The sequence below is a fragment of the Schistocerca cancellata genome, chromosome 8 (assembly GCF_023864275.1).
Source record: "Schistocerca cancellata isolate TAMUIC-IGC-003103 chromosome 8, iqSchCanc2.1, whole genome shotgun sequence".
NCBI lineage: Eukaryota > Metazoa > Arthropoda > Insecta > Orthoptera > Acrididae > Schistocerca > Schistocerca cancellata.
The window spans coordinates 397,540,255-397,560,950 of NC_064633.1; the positions used below are offsets into that span (position 1 = coordinate 397,540,255).

At 40.4% G+C, this 20,696-nt stretch overlaps 1 protein-coding gene across 1 annotated transcript in view; it reads left to right on the forward strand.

Annotated features, from left to right (window-relative positions):
* Window positions 1–20,432, forward strand: part of LOC126094800 (sialin-like) — a 113,655-nt gene extending 93,223 nt beyond the window's left edge. Inside the window, exons 8-9 of the mRNA XM_049909366.1 lie at window positions 10,504–10,745; window positions 19,184–20,432. Of these exons, the coding sequence (XP_049765323.1) occupies window positions 10,504–10,745; window positions 19,184–19,339 (398 nt within the window). The 3' untranslated portion in view covers window positions 19,340–20,432. The remainder of the gene's footprint in view (window positions 1–10,503; window positions 10,746–19,183) is intronic.
* The last annotated feature ends 264 nt before the right edge of the window (window positions 20,433–20,696 follow it).

Genomic DNA, 20,696 nt, shown 5'->3' on the forward strand with positions numbered 1-20,696 from the left:
GTCATTGAAAGGACTGATTCAGCACATATAAAACTCAAAACAATCTTCGGTGAAATTAAAAGCACTGGGGCCAACATTAAGCATGCAATGGAAATTCCACTGCTAAATGTTAAATGCAGGGGAGAGAGTGTGTAAGTGGAAAGAGTATGTTGAAGGTCTCTTCATGGAGGGAAGTACTTGCCTGATGACGTGATAGAAGAAATTGGAATCTGTACGGCAGGCGTAAGGAATCCAGTATTAATCAGAACGTATAAGCACTCTGGAAGACTTGAGATCAAATAAGGCAGAACGGTCAGATAACATTCCATCGGAATTTCTAAAATCATCGGGGGAAGGGGCAACCAAATGATTATTCAAGTTATGTAGAATCTATGTGGCTGGAGATATAACATCAGATTTCCAGAAAAATGTCATCCACTCAGTCCCAAAGACAACAAGGGCAGGTAAGTGCGAGAATCATACACAGTCAACTTCATATCTCATGCATCCAAGTTTCTGACAAGAACAATATAGAGGAGAACGAAAAAAAAAAAATCGGGTCTGTTAGACGACGATCAGTTTGGCTTTCGAAAAGGTGAACACACCGGAAAGGCAGATCTAACATTGCGCTTGGTAATAGAAACAAGACTTAAGAAGTGTTCAAAAGTAGGATTAAAATTCAGCGTGAAAGGATATCAGTGATAAGATTTCCTGATCACATTGTTATCCTCAGTGAAAGTGAAGAAAAATTACAGGATATGTGAAATGGAATGGACCGTCTAATGTGTACAGAATATAGATTGAACGACTAAAGTAATGAGGAGTAGCACAAATGAGATTAGCAGTAAACTTGAAATCAGAATTGCTGATCAAGAAGTAGACAAAATGAAGCAAATCTGGTTCTTTGGAAGCAAAATAAAACATGTCAGACGAAATAAAGGGAACGTAAAAAGTATACTAGCACAGGCAAAGTGGGCACTCCCAGCCGAAAGAAATCTTCTGTTATCAAATTGTAACCTCCCAACAGTTTAATTCTTTCCGTAGCCTCGCAATAAAAATCTGACTAACCTCCCAATAAAAATGTGACTAATATATATAACCTTTCAATAATTAACTGACTGTGAATCTAAACTGGTAAATCTGGACGTCAGCAATGCTGCGTCATGACTCTGAAAAGTCATTCTGAGTAAATTGAAAATTCTTATCTCCATTATGTCGCCGGATAACGCGTATATATCTGCTCCTATAAGAAATGTTTCCGGCACAGCCCAGTGCAATGCTGGCCGCTAGATTTGTTATGTGTAAAAAGAAACAACTGATTTTTCTTTACGATAATCGGGATGTCCATGGATGGGAGAAATTAGTAAAATCTTTAAATTCAGACGAATGATTCTCAAAAGTTATCTTTATAAGAAAGATTGTTATTATAAAATTTTTAGAAACACTTACAGGGGACTTGATAAAACAATAGTACAAAATTAGTTGTTACAAATTACATATGCGCGCGGCTATAAATAATAATAATTTTTGCTTTTACCTTATACTACATCGCTCAGGCACCACCATCGTTCACCACGTCCGGCCATGGTAATTTCATATGGGACACAAGTGATCTCTGTGAGCTACACAACTAGACAACCGCTCTCTAAGAGCGACGTGACCCTACCGCCCGACTGCAAGCTACTACTCCTGACACTGCTCTGTGGTGTGCGATTCTATTGTAGCTTACATATCGCAGGCAGCGCGTGAGCAATCCATCGAAGATACACCCGCTCGAGTGCGCTAGCAATAAATTCCTTAGTCATGGACCTCTTACAAAATATAGGCATTAATTTAGCGAAGAAGATATTGAGAATGAATGTCTGAAGCACAGTATTGTATGGTAGTGACTCATGGATTGTGGCAAAAACAAAAAAACAAAAAAGAATTACAAGGTTTCAAATGTAGTGCTACAGCAAGACGTTGAAAATTAGACGGGGTGATAAGGAGTAAAGGTGTTATTCGCAGAATCAGTGAAAAAAAAACGTATGAAAAACATTGACGAGAAGAAGGGACAGGATGGAAGGTCTAGTGTTAAGGCATCATCGAATAACTTCCATAGTAATGGAGGTTAGTGTAGAGGGTAAAATAGAGATTCGAAAACATGCAACAAATAACTGAGGACGAAGGTTGTAAATGCTGCTTTGAGATAAAGAGTTCAATACAAGAAGGTATTTGTGGCGGACTCCGTCAAACCAGTTAGAAGATCGATCAATAAAAAAATTTTAAAAAGTAAAGAATTTTGTTACAAGGATTATCACCATCTTTTTCACGATAAGTAAAACAAGCTACGGTCACTATAACAAAACGATACCAACAAACTTCGATACATTGAAGAGGGTTTCATGAAGAACCAACTGTGTACGAGAAACCAAAGTTATTTTCACCAGAATCGATAGCAAACCAACGACAACAATGATAGTTCAGATATACTTTTTGCGGTCACAAGCAGAAAAGGAACGGATAGAGAAAGCACATGGAGATATTGAACGTTGAGTTCAGTATCTAAAGGGTGCCTGTAATTTAATAATCATGTGGGATTGGAACGTGATAATAGGGGGAGTAACAGAAGACAGAGTTACGGGAGAATATAGAGTCTGTGTTAGAATTGAGAGAGGAGAAAAACTGAGTTCCGCAATAAATTTCAGCCAGTAAAAGCGAGAATCAAAAGCGGAGGAGGTATACTTGGAAAAGGTCTGAAGAAACGAGAACATCTGTCTGAACATCATGTTCAGACAGATTCTGAAATCAGATATCGGATTGCAAGGCTTACCCAGGTGCAAATACAGACTCGGATCGCCATTTGGTAGTCACAAAGAGTAGACTGACATTAAACAGAAACCAAGACCTGAAACGTCATACAGCAAAGCTATAGGGCGTCGAAGTCATAGAGGCTAACGCCTGTAGCTAGACCACCCCTTCGGCTACAAACGCTCTGCGGTACGGGTTATCAACCTCTTTCACCCACCGTCCACCTTTATGTCCCTGTTGGTAGTAAAAGCTTCTAACCGCCTATCAGTTTCACAGTAATGATGATTTATGAAGTAGGAAAGTAACTTTATAAAATTTATAAAGGAGAGCTGCGGCAAGTTAAATCATTTGATAATAATTTCTTATGAAATACTTTATCAATATCTTTTTGGAAAACTTAATGAAAATATCTTTAACTCCCAACCGCCTGCAGCCCACCATGAAATCTGGAACGCCAACTAGGGGGTGGTAGGGACCAGGTTGACAGCCACTACACCGCAGTGTTGTTGTCAAAGGCGTGGACGCGTTGGAAGCCATCTAAAGTAACGGACGTTGTCAGGCCTAATGAGAGGAAATCCATTCACTATCCGTGACCGTGCAAATTTATATCTGCTGTCAAAGAGATGGCGTAGCGGCAGGCGTTAGCGCCTACAACGACAGCCTGTAGCGTTGTTGGATGACGTTTCCGTATATGGGTTCCTCTTCAACATTTATTCCTCAAGACCCGTGCTGCAGCCCGTCAAAATTTATTGGTATCTTGTCCTTACATACCGAATACCCGTCAGGTAAACTCTGATTATGCATGGGATTTAGGCAGTTCGTCATGGACCAGAATTTACATTACAACGAAATACCGCTTTCACCCGAACTAGGGCTTATGCTAAATGGCTGGTTCACGCAAGTGTTTGACTGAAGAGTTTACAGAACAGTTCCAAGGAAAACTGTCCACCGCCCCTGCAATAAACGGTCTGCGATATCGCAGAATCTGGATTTTTCTCAGACTGTTACTTGAGAGCACCATTACTACATTACAAAGAAGTTAAGTACTAACTCATCTACAATAGGATCATGCTATTCTAGAAACAATGTAGAAGAGACTATTGGATTTTGCTCTGTGCCCTGCACTACTATGCTTACATACGTACATGGTGGAAAGTTAATAGATCTGGAAAAATGAAATATGCCGACAGCATCACATTAACAAGAAGGACAGAAGATTTTGTGGATACTAGCGTCCCACAATCTGTTATCAAAAAAATTTGGTTCAAATGGCTCTGAGCACTATGAGACTTAACATCTGTGGTCATCAGTCCCCTAGAACTTAGAACTACTTAAACCTACCTAACCTAAGGACATCACACACATCCATGCCCGAGGCGGATTCGAACCTGCGACCGTAGCGGTCACGCGGTTCCAGACTGAAGCGCCTAGAACCGCACGGCCACACAGGACGCCCAATCTGTTATCCCTCACGAAATCACAGAGTAACTTTCTATGTATTCCAGTTACTATGAATGAATTTCAACAACAATCGAGAAAATTTCTAACAATAGCTATGCAACTGACAACATTTATTACCCGATTCTATCGATGGCCGTCAAAAGCATTGTATCATCTGCCACATATCCTGAAGGAGTGGCCTACGGAATCCCTTCCAACAAAGTTGGTCGCTGGAATAATTATGCCCATCCTGAATCAGGAAATGGAACCCAGTCACGCCGGTCTTACAGACCAACCGAACAAAACTTACATGCCAACAAAACTCTGGAACAGACTGCTAAACCGCGTCTCAAATGACAACTGGAACGCACCTGTGTAGTAACTAACACCCAAATTGATTTGAGTAAAGGACCTATGATAGTCAAGCAATACTAACAACTGTCTTCGACGAGTAGCCCACATTCCTTACCGAAGCCTTTTTCGATCACAAGCTGCGTAAGGTAATTAACAAGTTAGTAAAGGGGACAAAGAAATGTCGTCAAATTACCGACCGATCTCATTTTTGCCAGCTTTTTCAAAAATCTTTGAAAAGGTTATGTTCAAGCGTCTACTTAAGCACCTTAGTGAAAATAACATACTGTCAAAGTCACAGTTTGGGTTTCTTAAGGGTTTTGATATTGAGAAGGCTATTTACGCTTACAGTGAAAATGTCCTTAATTCATTGGACAACAAATTAGAGGCAACTGGAATATTCTGTGACCTGTCAAAGGCGTTTGTCTGTGTGAATCACAGCATTCTTTTAAGTAAATTAAAATATTATGGCGTCACTGGTTGTGCTGCAAAGTGGTTTCAGTCATATCTTACTAATAGAAAACAAAGGGTGTCATTACGTAACACTGCAACAGTAGGCAGTCAGATATCATCTGACTGGGAAGAAATTACATGTGGTGTTCCCCAAGGTTCCATACTAGTCCACTACTGTTTCTTGTGTATATAAATAACCTGTCATCTGTTACATTACCAGGTGCCAAGTTTGTCTTATTTGAAGATGATACAAACATTGCAATAAATAGTAAATCAAATATAAATTTAGGAAGGGCAGCTAATCAAAATTTTACTGACATTAATAAGAGGTTCATAGCCAATTCACTAACATTAAACTTTGAAAAGACCCACTACATGCATTTCAGAACTTCCAAGAGATTTCCTTCTGGTGTGTGTACAAAATATGATGACATGGAAATAGGAGAAGTTGAGAGTGTTAAATTCTTGGGATTACAACTTGATAATAAATTCAGTTGGGAGCAACATACTAACGAACCGCTAAAGCGCCTAAACAAGTCTGTGTCTGCAATGCGAATGATGTCAGACATAGGAGACCAATATTAAAAAAGCTGGCATATTTTGCTTATTTTCACTCCATTATGTCATATGGTATCATATTTTGGGGTAACTCCACAAACAGAGAACAAATTTTTAGAGTACAGAAGCGTATAATAAGAGTAATGAGTAGTGTAAATCCAAGAACATCATGTCGAAACCTATTCAAAGAACTGGGCATATAAGCCACAGCTTCTCAGTACATTTATTCCTTAATGAAATTTGTTGTAAATAATACATCTCTTTTTCCAACCAACTGCTTAGTACACAGCACCAATACTGGGAATAAGAACAATATACATAAAGGTTTAAAATCACATACTCTTGCCCAGAAAGGAGTCCAATATTTAGCAACGCATATTTTCAATAAGTTACCAGCAACCATTAAGAGTTCAGTTTCAGACAAAGCACAATTCAAACATAATTTAAAAGAATTTTTGGTGGCCAACTCCTTCTATTCTATCCATGAGTTTCTCAACAAGTGCAGTAGACCATTTTAATGAAAATTTATTATACTTTAATTTTTGACAATACTTGGTTGTAACAGTCAAGTAACTGCCTACTGTGTGAACGATGGATGTATGGAAAGCAGATGTAAGTCTTAAGTCTGTAAATAGTGGGAGTTTAATATTAAATCGTGTACATAATCTGACTGTTCTTAACTGAGGATCACTGAAATGAATAATTTACTTTAATTTATGACAATACTTGGTTGTAACAGCCAATAAACTAGCAAATGTCTGAATGATGGATTTAATGAAAGCAGATGTAAGTACACTCCTGGAAATGGAAAAAAGAACACATTGACACCGGTGTGTCAGACCCACCATACTTGCTCCGGACACTGCGAGAGGGCTGTACAAGCAATGATCACACGTACGGCACAGCGGACACACCAGGAACCGCGGTGTTGGCCGTCGAATGGCGCTAGCTGCGCAGCATTTGTGCACCGCCGCCGTCAGTGTCAGCCAGTTTGCCGTGGCATACGGAGCTCCATCGCAGTCTTTAACACTGGTAGCATGTCGCGACAGCGTGGACGTGAACCGTATGTGCAGTTGACGGACTTTGAGCGAGGGCGTATAGTGGGCATGCGGGAGGCCGGGTGGACGTACCGCCGAATTGCTCAACACGTGGGGCGTGAGGTCTCCACAGTACATCGATGTTGTCGCCAGTGGTCGGCGGAAGGTGCACGTGCCCGTCGACCTGGGACCGGACCGCAGCGACGCACGGATGCACGCCAAGACCGTAGGATCCTACGCAGTGCCGTAGGGGACCGCACCGCCACTTCCCAGCAAATTAGGGACACTGTTGCTCCTGGGGTATCGGCGAGGACCATTCGCAACCGTCTCCATGAAGCTGGGCTACGGTCCCGCACACCGTTAGGCCGTCTTCCGCTCACGCCCCAACATCGTGCAGCCCGCCTCCAGTGGTGTCGCGACAGGCGTGAATGGAGGGACGAATGGAGACGTGTCGTCTTCAGCGATGAGAGTCGCTTCTGCCTTGGTGCCAATGATGGTCGTATGCGTGTTTGGCGCCGTGCAGGTGAGCGCCACAATGAGGACTGCATACGACCGAGGCACACAGGGCCAACACCCGGCATCATGGTGTGGGGAGCGATCTCCTACACTGGCCGTACACCACTGGTGATCGTCGAGGGGACACTGAATAGTTCACGGTACATCCAATCCGTCATCGAACCCATCGTTCTACCATTCCTAGACCGGCAAGGGAACTTGCTGTTCCAACAGGACAATGCACGTCCGCATGTATCCCGTGCCACCCAACGTGCTCTAGAAGGTGTAAGTCAACTACCCTGGCCAGCAAGATCTCCGGATCTGTCCCCCATTGAGCATGTTTGGGACTGGATGAAGCGTCGTCTCACGCGGTCTGCACGTCCAGCACGAACGCTGGTCCAACTGAGGCGCCAGGTGGAAATGGCATGGCAAGCCATTCCACAGAACTACATCCAGCATCTCTACGATCGTCTCCATGGGAGAATAGCAGCCTGCATTGCTGCGAAAGGTGGATATACACTGTACTAGTGCCGACATTGTGCATGCTCTGTTGCCTGTGTCTATGTGCCTGTGGTTCTGTCAGTGTGATCATGTGATATATCTGACTCCAGGAATGTGTCAATAAAGTTTCCCCTTCCTGGGACAATGAATTCACTGTGTTCTTATTTCAATTCCCAGGAGTGTATTAAAGCTGTAAATGTTAGAAGTTTAAATTTTATTCATGTACGTTTACTGTTTATTGACTGAAGATCATTAAAATTAATGAAACTCAAGTTTTTCTAATTACATTTTTGTAATGTGGTTATCTGACTTGTTTCACACCCAGGAGGATTCCCTGTTTTATGGGTCTATGGAACGAATAATTAATGTAATCTAATCTCTATATACAAAAAATAATATTAACACACTGAGAATTTCATATACAGGTGGTAGACAAAATAATGGGAACACCTGTTCTTACTTGGGGATGGTTTATTAATAAGGGGAGAGACCCCGATTTGCCCGTAATTCAGCTCAGCTTCTACTTGGAGTACTGGCATATACTGATCGTACGTCAGCTCTAGTCGTAAAACATGGCGAGTTCAGGTACGGAGCGAGCTTTCTGTGTGTTGGAGTTCACGAAAAGGCCTTCCCGATCACCAACTCTCACTCTCTGTGACTTTTTTCTGTGGGGAACACATTAAAGATCTGGTGTATGTACCGCTTCTACCACGTGATGTAGCAGAGCTCCGGGAAAGAATACGGGAAACGACTGTCACAGTCGATGATGCCATGCCGGGACGGGTATGGCAAGAATTCGATTACCGCATTGACGTCTGTGGGGTCACCCATGGTTTGCATATCGAATGTTTCTAAAAAAAACTTTCAGAGTTTCTCTTCAAAATACGCTATGTATGACATCTGTACAATGTTTAATTCTTGTGCAATCAATAATTGAAAGTGTTCCTGGACTTTATGTACAGCCTTTATATCTCCAGTGGAATGTTATGCCAATCTTTGATCAGAACATCTAACTTCTGTAGGGACGAGGGAGGCGGAAATCGGCTCCGGAGTCCGCGCTCCAATACCGTCCACAAGAGTTCGATAATTTTCAGATCCGGGGACTGTACTGGACAGGGAAGACGCTGCAGTTTAGTTTCATACTCCCATACCAGGATTGTACAGTCTTGGCTGTGTGAATGGGTGCATTATCGTCCTTAAATATGGCATCACCTTGGGGAACAACATTTGAATCAGGGGGTGCACCTGATCACCTAAGATGTTCACATAATCTTTGCCTGTAACAGGGCCTTTGAGAGTAATGATGGGAGCAGCAGAATACCATGATACGGCTGCCCACACCGTCACACTTCCACCTCCATACTTAACAGTCGGAATTGTAGGCTTCTTTTGGCGTTCTCCAGACGTAAACCCCGCTCGATGTTGGAAATAACGAAAACCTTGACTCATCGGACCATATAACTTGTTTCCACTGATCAGCCGTCCAGGATTTATGCTCCTGACACCATATTTTACGCTTGTTCGCGTTGGTTGTCGTCACTAATGGTTTCGGTATAGCAGCCCGTCCATGAATATTTATTTTATGGAGTTCTCGGTGGACAGTGTTGATAGATATGGGGCCTCGAAGATGGCGACTGAGCTCCGCAATCACTTCAGTTGTTTTGACACAGTTCGTGTTAGCGTACGACCATGTCTATCATTTAGTTTTGATTTGCACCTACTATTATGTTTACACGATACTGTCTCTCCTTGTTTTGTGTAGGCTGTCATGACTGTTGAAACAGTTGCTCTTGAAACATTCAGTAAGTTGGCTGTCTTGGTTACTGATGCTCCAGGTAATTGGATCCTCACAATCTGCCCTCTTTGGAACTCTGTTAGGTCTTTCATTGCACGTCGACCCCGGCCTCTGAATGCAATTTCGAAGTGTGCACTACTCGTAAACAACCTATACCGATCCCTAGACCGTACTGAACACGCATAGTCCAGCGCGGCATGTGTCTTACCTGCATTGTTGATCGTCAAACACAACCATCTCATTACTTCCACATTATTTTGCGTATCTCCTGTATCTTCCTCACAGTTTCTATAAGCTGTTTCAGACTCGATGGCTATGCATTAGCCCGGCAATGAGATGCCTTGCCCTTGCGTACTATGGTATGGCCGGCCTCATGGAGCGATCCTCAGATCAAATATTCTGTTGAGGTCGAAATAGTTCTACCACTAATTCCCAACCTACGAAGACGCGGGCGATATATGGCTCTATTGAGTTATAACATGTTACCACATTATTAATTAATGTAAAAAAAAAAAACAGACTGTGTGAATTTCTGCTTGATTACACGATAAACTAAATATGTAAATAGTCGATTTTGGAGAAAGAGAACTGCACAACGGATCGTAGTCAAAACATATGTATGTTCACCCAGTACTCGAGTATTAAGTTCTTGGAAGTCCTGTGTTACACATGTATAAACCTAACGGGCGCAGTAAATTTATTCTTCAAACCGTAACTTGAACAGTTGGAGGCTTTCCAAAAACATCGTTTATGATGGATGAAGTTAAATTTCACCTACGCTCCAATGAACACGAACATCTTATCAGTGCATTCCAGCCAAACGTAAGAAACTGTCGGCCGCGGTGGCCGAGCGGTTCTGGGCGCTTCAGTCCGGAACCACGTGGCTGCTACGCTCGCAGGTTCGAATCCTGCCTCGGGGATGGATGTGTGTGATGTCCTTAGGCTAGTTAGGTTTAAGTAGTTCTAAGCATAGGGGACTGATGACCTCAGATGTTAAGTCCCATAGTGCTGGGAGCCATTTGAACCATTTTTTTTTTTTTAAGATACTTAGAGCGTCACTTGTAAAGCTTCGCCACAGAATGTGTTTGGTTCCTTTATCCACAGCGTGCGTCGGCAGCGCGCTTTGCCTGCTGGGAGTGACGCTGGTCGACTGTGACGTCACACTGATCATCGTGCTGTTCGTGCTGACGATGGTGTGCCGCTGCGCCGTGTACGGCGGCTCCTACATGAACCACCTCTACCTCTTCCCGCGCTCGTACGGCGGCGCGGCCGGGCTCGCTCTGACCGGCGCCAACGTGTCCGGCATCATAACGCCAATTGTCACCAGCGCCTTTGTCTCGGGTCGGGTAAGTTCAGCCATCGAAATTATACAAAGTAAGGCCCTTTACGAACTCCATATATGTGATCTGTTTTTGTTATGGCAGCACGCTTGGCTTTTACGGGATACTAAACTTCTGAAACATTACAATGACTTAAAATTAACAACAAAAATTGATATATTAGTTTTTGACATTGACTATTAGTGCAATATGCTTTCTTCTTCTTCTCCTTCTTCTTATTTCGTTTCACCCTACTTTGCGGTACGTTAAATCGATCAATTTTCCATGTTCTATGCCTTTCTATTAGCCCAATGTTGTTTCATTCTTTCTGATCTTGCTATCTTTCTTCTTTAGTGATTTGCGTTGTTCGTTTGGTCTTCATTTTGACATGGAGCTTCTCTTTCTTGTCTTTTTTTTTTAGTTTTTTTCATGAGCATATTTTCTGTAATTTGAAGTTCTCTCAAGTCCTTCTCCCCTTTCTTAAACCAAATTGGTTGGGTGTTTTTTTGTTGCAGAAGTAGTAAAAACTCTTTTGTTTATCTACTTCTGTTCATTCTGAGTACGTGTTCATAAAAACCTATTCCTCTTTTCCTCATTTTGTCTTGCAGTTTTTTCGGTAGTTCGGTAAAGGGTTCCTTTTTTATGTGAATTTGTTCGTTGTTGTGGTGTCTGGGGCCAAGCATTTTTCTTAATATCCTCCCTTCTTTGATATCCAGCGTTTCAACTGGGCCATGGTTGGTGATGGACAATGTTTCGGCTGCATGTAGGGCTTCAGGATTTGATTACTGCATTATAATGTGTAACTTTTGCATTCCATGGCAGGTACTTTTTATTACCTGTCTTTTTTTGGTAAGCTGGAAAGCCAGTTCAACTTTATTTATTCTAGATTCTATTGCCCTTTTCTCTAGGCCATTCCAGCTGATCCATTCTTGAATATATTTGAAGCCTTTAACGATCTTTACTTTTTATTCTCTCTCTTTAATGTGTTTTGGTGGATTTTTTTTATTTTCTCATTATCTTGGCCTTTTCAAAGGAGATTTTGAGACAGAGTTTGTCAGCTTGTTTTTGTAGGCCGAGGGTTTGTTCTTTGGCTTTGTCCCATGTCTCGGCTAGTAGTGCCATATTATCTGCAGAGGCTAGATAATTGACATCGATGATTTTCTGTTTCGTTCCTAGTTGGATTTCACTATAAATCTTTGTGTACCAATTTCTCTCTACATTTTCTAGGAGGCAATTACACAGCAGTGGAGAGAGTCGATCTCCTTGCCAAACACCAATATTTATCTTAAAAGGGTCAGAGAGATATCCATGAATTTGACTTAGGAGTTTGTGTTTTCTGATTAAGTTTGTGATTTTGTTGTTTATGTGTAATTCTTTTAGCAAAGGAATGAGGGATTCCCTGTCTAGTGAGTCGTATGCTTTCTGAAAGTAAATGAGACTGATACCATATGATTTTGCTCTTGATTTTTGGTACACCTTGAGGTTTTTGGGGTTTAGGTCTTGTTCTTTCCTGAAACCCGCTTGGTATTCTCCAAGCTGATGGTCTAATTGTTGTTCTGCCCTGTTTAGTAGGACTTTAAAGAATATCTTGTACGTTACACCTAGGATTGAGAAACCTCTGTAGTTGTTGTGGTCTGTTTTCGACTGTTTATTATGGAGTGGTAGGATGAGGGCCGTCTTCCATTCAGCTGGAATTTTTTCATTTTTCCAGATTTCTTCAAAGATGTTTTTTTTTTAGATAGTCCAAAGTTCAGCTGTGATTTGGTTTCCTCTCAAGACTTTATAGTTTTCGAGATTTGAAATGACTGTCTGTAGTTCCTCAGTGGAGGATGGTTCAGAGTTATGGTTGGTTATTGTTGAGACCTTAAAGTCCATTTTTTCTGTGAGTTCTTCACAGCTGAGAATGTGAGAGAAGACAAGTTACTCTCCCACCTACTTTTCGCATATAGAAAATTATTAAAGATTTTATTACAATCTGACACACCATAAGCGAGAGTCCAGAAAGTTAATGGCCTGAGCAGACACTGATGGAGCCTGGTAGGGCGCTAAAAGCATGAGGTACTTTTATGATTCTTAGCTCATAGAAACGGCTTGTTGGGAGTTGAAAGCCATTGGTGGCGAGCCCATCCCTTAGTAAATCTTGCCGGACAGCTCCATAGCAATACAGGACAGACAGGGCAGCCGTCATCAAGACAGGGCTCCAGTAGAACAATGCCGAGATACCTGCCACGGCGCCAGTAGAAGACTGGGCAGGGCCATCTTCACATGTTTTCGTGTTCATCGATATTGCAAGAAGGCCAGTGAGCCACTTCCCTCAGCTGCCCCTGTTGTATAAGAAAACTCTGGCACCTGAGAAACGTTTAGGGATGGAATCTTTATTACACCTCATAGCCAAGACTAACAAGCTCCAAGACACAGGCGATTTCGATAAATACCTTTGAGATTGTATCTGTTCGCTTGTTGCCATGGGACATGAGACATGATTTCAGAGAAAATCATCTTTTCCTTAAGAAAGCCAGTAATTGGCAGTTTCTTTCTTTTTGAGAGGTGCAGGTTTCTTAACTCCTGCCCTGGTTTGACATGAGTTTGTGCTGTCCTGTGGGAGGGGAGATTTAGCGCCTCTAGAGACTTGTGATTGGCTCAAGACGGTGTGAAGGCGATGTAGTTCGCGCACTTTGAGGGAAAACAGAATTTTTTTATGGATATATGGGAAGTACTCAAGTGCAGGACTTCGGTCTGGTAAGCCCTTCTGGTCGAAGCTCTGACATATGTGGTTGGTACTTGGGACCTGTCCAGATACTGGTTTCACTTGCGAATAGTTTAGACTGGGGAGCCTGTGGTGAAGTTCTTACTGTATTGACAGCATGAATTCAAATGTCTCTGACTACTCGTTTGTTGAGGACACACTTATTCGTTTTTGTTTTACCAGTCTTGACGTTTGGTATCCTTGTGCACTCTGTCGTATAAGTGAGCCAAATTGGTCCTTGGTACGACCAGCGAACAGGTGTGTCACACGCTGAAATCTATCGTGATTTCAGGGGAGGGTAAATTGCGATCTGTCTGCCTGATCTCTAGACTATGAGATTTTTGCATTTCTTTTGTGGTAGTGATCGATTCACAGGTGACGCCTCCACGTCTCACCTCCTCCGCCGCACACATCTCGCCAGCTGCAAGTCACGTCGCCGCACGAAGTAAACAGGGTAACATACTGCCGCCCTGGCATTGTCAGGGCGTACAGATCTCAATCGCCACTTGCTCTCAGCTGCATCTACGTAGAGAAACTTTAGTCGAGTTGATCAGTCAAAGTCTACTCAGCATCAGATCAATTCAGTTTGCGTTATCCACATTTTTAGGGTGAGAGTACTTGACTCACTGATCATCTAGTTACACTGTCTTTGCCAATCAGACGTCACCCATTGGAGTGTTTAATCATGTGTTAGTTGTTTAGGGAATTCAATTTATAAATCGTTTAGCATAATTTATGTCTTGTTTGGTAAAATAAATGTTATTAGTACACTGAATTTTGTCAATATTCTCAGTGAGCTAAATAGTCCAAACAAGTTACCTTTCAAATGTTTCTAAAATATTCTACCAATATTTTGCAATTATTCCTGTTGTGGGCAATATTTTTGTTTTTGTCTTGGAGCTGTGGGATTGGAGGGCTATGTTTGGCCATTTTTTGTTTAAAACTCCTATAAAAATTCCTTGTGCTGGTTTTGATGAAGTCATCATTGATCTGAAAGCGGAGTTGGTCTTCTTGGGCTTTTTACACTCTTTTGGTATTTTTGATCACTAGTTTTCTTAAGTTTACGAATTTGGTCTGTTACGTTCATTTTTCTGTGATTGCCACTCTTGCCGCACTTTTCTTTTTACTCAAGGAGTCTGTCACATACTTCTGTTCATCAGGCCTGCTTTTTGGCTTTGGGTCTGGGAGATAATTGTTTGGCTTTACTTATTAGGCACTCTTTTATTTGATCCCAGTTTTGGTTTTGCATGTCTTTTGTTATGGGGCTAATTCCTTGGAGTTAATACCTTTTCTGGATTGTATTTTCTTTTTTTGGGTTGTTGGTTCCGTTTTCCTTTTTTGGGATGATTTTGAGTTTTATTTTGGAAAGGTAGTGATCAGAATCAATGTTGGCTCCTCTGAGAACTTTGACATTCCGTATTTATGTACGGAACTTCAGTGATCAAGTTGGAAGTCACCTATTTGTGAGTTTAGTGAGACCCATCTTTTCCGTTTTCAAGGTAGCTTTTTAAAGGCTCTGGATTTAAGAGTCATGTTGTGTGCTTGGCGAAGTTCTATTAGTCTAAAGCCATTTTGGTTAATCCTGTTGTGTGCTGGATAGTTACCAACAACTTTCTGTATTGCTTCTCCTTCCCTATCTGAGCAGTGAAGTCCCCCAGAAGAAGACATTTTTTGCACAACATCATAGAGCTGGTCCCAAAAAAACGTTCCATCTTTTTTTTGTCCTTTCTGTTATCTTTATTTATGGGGCATGTGCATTCACGATGGTGCATACTGTGTTAGCAGATAAGGAGGTAGGTGTGGAGAGTCTTTTGGACTGTGATTCAAAGTTGATAACAGTCTAAAATATTTTTTGTCTATTATTAGGTCATTTCCAAAGTGCGGTGTGTTTTTCATAATTTTTTGCCTACCTTATCATTGTTTATTCTGAAGTCTTCAGAATCCAAATTGCTTTCACCCAAGTATTTAGTTTCTTGTTTGGCCGTTATAAGAATTTTGTGGTTTTTAGCGGTGTCTATAGATGTTTTAATTTTCCAGTTTTTAGAAGAGAATTTACGTTGAAATTAGCTATGTAACTTGGTTTTCTGTACTTGAGGTTCCTAAACACTCCGACTTTTCTCTTTGTAATGATGCAGACTCTCCAGAATCCGATTGTCTGCTTACGCACTTTGGTGCGCTGGATTGTCTACATGGGGTAATTTGTTTCACATCGCACTCTTCCATAATTAATACTATTGTGTACGATGTGGCTCCAGTGTTTGAAGATCAGAAGTAAACCAATTTTTTCTACTGTACTATGCATACAATTAAAAATTCGTTAATACAACAGATGTAATGTATTTCTCCAGAAGAAGTAAGTTTTGTTTGGATTTGCTACCTGTCAGACATTTCACGTTTTTGGGCGGATGGTCAACGATTTTGGTGACTGCTAATTGCATGCCTCTCGGCCACCGACAGCTGTAGTACACTGAGGTGACAATTTTTTCTGTCTGTATGTGACGGCTAACAACCTCGGGAACTACCATAGCGATTTTGTCACGCTTTTCTCTAATAGACAGAAAGAGTCACAAGGAATTACTGTGTGTGTGTGTGTGTGTGTGTGTGTGTGTGTGTGTGTGTGTGTGTGTGTCACGTCACGCCAGACAAATTGTCCGGCTAGAGATCGTTAGTGCCATCCATGCGAAGCCAATGCGAGGCGCTGATACTCTTCATTTCTGACTTCCTGTCTGTTTTGCCCGAGACGATGACGGAAATCCATCATATAACGAAGCCTAATTCACCACAAAAGCTGTTGGACATTCACTCAACTCCCAAAATGAAGGAAAACGCTGTTCAGCACTGACTGAATCCCAAAGCAATCACATGCTGTGGAGAGAGACGGTTTAAACTGGCCTCGAAATCCGACAAATTCTCCCAAGCACAAATCATTTGTGAAGGAATGAAAATCTCTCTACAACAAAACGTTCTTTATTTCTCGAATGACGTAGTTGGTAGCCTATCGCCTGATTTCGCATTGTTCTCTGATACTTATTTCTACGTTTCTGTAAACCCAAAACTAATTTTTATTCAATTCTGCAATCTTCTTCATAACTTCGCCTTCACCACCAAACTGCCCACTCATGATTTCTTAAGGAAAATATATGGACGCAGAAATGATACTTACCACTTACTGTCAGCGTCATTTTATTATGTGCTGATATTCATCATAGTTCACTTGGACATTTCTCGTATATTTCTTATTCAAAATCGTTTTTCGCCCATCAGTAAGCTTTTGAAAAGTTTTTCCTGTTCTTTTACCTTCATTTATTGTGTGTTTTACCTGTTTGCAAATTACATTCTAAATTCTATCTGTGCACCGCTGGACAGCTATGTAGTTCTTGTCATAACAATTTGCATAAAATACATATGCGCCCTCATGCTACTCTAAACTGATTAGCAATTTCCTAGTACATCGTCTCAAAAAATTTATTTAGCAAAGATATCTCATTAGGAGAGGTCCCAGCGGCGGGATCGACTTTTTTAGACCAAATATACGGCGATATACGTTATGATCCCAGGTATCACATCCTGCAGCCTTTCACTCTGGTGGACCCTCGTTTGCGAGTAAATGACGAAAAAATTTCGGAATTTGTGTGGTGCTCGGTAGCATTAAAAAAGTAAAATTACGTAATACGATTGTGTAACGTAATGGATATGATAATAGTTTCACCTGTAAGAGGTTGTGGGATCGTATCTCGTCAAGTGCATTAATGTTTCTTTTTTATTTTTACAGTTTTATCGAAATGACATTGTTAATTATTTTTATTCAAGTAATTGGTTTACACGTAATTTTGTATTTGTATTCTTTTGTCACATTACTTTAATCACTATATGAAATTTTCTCATTTGTTTCATATTTTCTGTATATCATTCCTTTCCCAGTTTTAGTGAATATGAATTTAATTATATTTACCTATTATAATATTCAATTATTTGAAAATTCCGACCTATCAATTAAAAAAAGAGACCAAATAATCCATTTATATTGACTGTGCAGTGGTGTGAAAAATGTATTTTTCGTTACCAGATGTGCAGTTTTGTTTGCATGTTAATAGTCATACAAACTCAACCTAAATACCTATTGCACTATGGATAAAATAACGTCGATGAACATGTAAATGAAAGAAGGATTTTAAGTATAACGAAATTCAAACTAAATGAGAAATAGATATAATGTACTGTGCATGATACAACGTGCATGGAAAAACAGGGTAGTAAAACAAAAGCACTTAAATCTAAATTAAAACATAAAATTAATTAAAACCACACGAACAAAGATTTGAAGTGGAAAAAGAATGATACGAAGGAAAACGAGAGCAAACGAATAAATTGATATTATGACTAAAGTGGCGTGACAAAGGAATAGAAATAAAAAAAATACATTTAAATCAATTAAATGCAATCCTCACAAATAATAGAAAAGAAGCCACTAACGCCATAGAGAAGTTACACGAAATTGCACAAAGAACTGGCCTGCAAATCTCATATGAGAAAACCCAGTACATAGAAAGAGTGCCACAAGACAAATTGCCTATTATGACAACCCATGGGAAAATCGTACAAGTACCACATTTTAAGTACCTGGGAGAAATCATCCAGCCATCAGGGATCAACCTAAAGGCCAATGAGGAAAGAATAAAAAAGCTACAGAAAGCATATAAACTCACGTGGAACTATTACAACAAAAAGTCCATATCTATTAACGCAAAACTGAGGCACTACAACACTGTCGTACTTCTGGAGGCACTGTATGCTTCTGAAACAACACAAATAGGTGAGCAAACTAAAATCAAAGAAATAGAGAAACAAGACAGGAAAATTCTCAGGAAAATTTTTGGGCCGATACAGGAGCAAGGATTCTGAAAGAAGAGACCAACATCAGAATTATATAAATACACAGACAAGATTACTGATACAATAAGGAAAAGAAGAATGCAGTTCTACGGACATACCCACAGGATGAATGAAAACAGAATTTCAAAGCGAATTCTTAAAGTCATCAACTCAGGCAGGGGAAAAACAAAATGGATAAAAGAAGTTGAAGATGACCTCAGACAAGCACACATAACAGTAAACGATGCAGAAAATAGAACTGAATTCAGGAACATCGTCAAAAAACATAAATTTGACACCACAACACAGAAGAGACAAGGATGCAAATGGACAGCGGAGCGAAAGAAACAACACAGTGAACACATGAAGAAAATTTGGGCTCAGAAGAGACATAAACAATCGTCATAAAGGTATTCAAGTTCAAACGCTCTCTTAAATGGGAATAATCGAAAATAATAATAATAATAATTAAATGAATAACAGTGATGACCAGATCATTTCGATAAAGATTTTAAAATAAAAAGATTTACTGTACCTGGTGAGATTTGATCTCACAACCTCCTGCATGTGAAGCTACTATCCCATGAATTACGCCTGCAACTAGACTATTTAATTTAACTTTTTTAGCATTGCAGAACGTCACGCAAAATTCCGAATTTTTTTTTCTTGAATTACTTGCAAATGAGGGCCCAAAAGGGTGAACGGATACAGTGTATGATACCTCGGATCTTAACCTAAATAACCGTAAGTCGATCCCACCCCTGGGGAGCTCTCCTCATCAGTCACAAAAACTTTTCAGTGTGTACGTAACTCTCATATTAATGGCTATTTTTGTACTGTGTTTCAGCAAACGGTACAGCAGTGGAAATACGTTTTCTATCTAGCAATGGGTATCTCTGCAGTACCGTACATTTTCTATCTAATTTTTGGCACTGCTGAGGATCAAGAAACTCCCTGGATGGAGAAGAAAAAACTCAAGAGGAAACAACAAAGTGAACCTTGAACAACGTCACTGTGTGTCTTAGAAATTCGTCAATACTCAACTGCATGGACAAATTGTTCGAAATGTTCTTCGTCGTTCGACAGGCTATGAGTAGGACTGCACTATGAGTGAACGAAGGAACTGTGTAGAAAAGCACAGAGCGCTCATTTTGCGCATTTTTCTTCAACGATGCCAGCGTTAGTAACCCAGTAGCAAACGCCTAGAGTGCTGTTAAGTTCGTATCGGCAGCAACTCTCGTGCCAGTCATAGAGCACTAAGGCTGAACGTGAAATGAAAAAGAGTTTAAGAGATAAGGGAACCATCTGAAACATATATGGAGCAGTATTACGAAAATATGTTAGCTAACTATAACGCCACGATCTGTGATCAAAAAACGTTACAATTAATAGTTATTCCTAGTCAGGATACGTCACTCATTGGCTTTCTATACAGCCGAGGCAGCTTAAGACAAATGAAACAGGCCAGATTTGAGCCAACAGTTCGTCCTTTGTAAGTTTTGGCCTTTCCATTCGACGGCAATGTGCTGTTTTGTGTGAAGAACTACGGTACATTACGCCAAGAATTTTTCAACTGTTATTTATATGAGGGGTCTCTGAACCCTTTCGCGATAATAATTGTATTTTAACACACTACTTGCAGTTTTACGTATTTCCGTCTACATTCTATTTAAAAAGTAGCATATAATGGATACGCCAGTGTTGCCGCAATAAAAAAGAAAAAAAAAACGTTTTGAAGTGTCGACTCGATTTGTAATACAAACATTTTGACTGTCCAAATTAACAAATAAATCGCCAGATTTTTTAAAGTGGGGAATATTACGTTTTAATGCTTCTTACGGACAAAAAACTAAATGACCCAGGGACTCATTGTGGTTTTTTCCTTCTCTGCTACAGCTCTCAAAATATAGAAAAGAATTTCTATTCCTGAGTTCTAGTTCTTTCAACTATAGATTTTAAGAAGGAAAAGCAGTCTAGCTATTTTAAATTTTCTGGAACTTTCTCAAACATAATGCTAGTATAAGAATGAATGTTTTTTGTATTCTGTTTTGTTTCTGTGTATAAGTAGAAACTTAATCCGTATCTGATATGTTGTATTTGCACTTTAATGTGTATGTAAAAAATTTCGAGTTGTACCAAAGCAAATATAAATATGATGAATACGTACCATAATAGTTTCTTCTACCTATCTTATGCACGACACCACAACGTGTACCCCAGTTCGAGACTCAGCCAGATGGCTAAACGAAATTGGCACATTGAGTCTTATCATAAAAAGAAATTAAATGCCTTGCTAGGAATGACATTGCTCTTTGAAGAGGTGAATAATTAGTTGTCTTCTAGCTGTGAGCAGGCTAGCC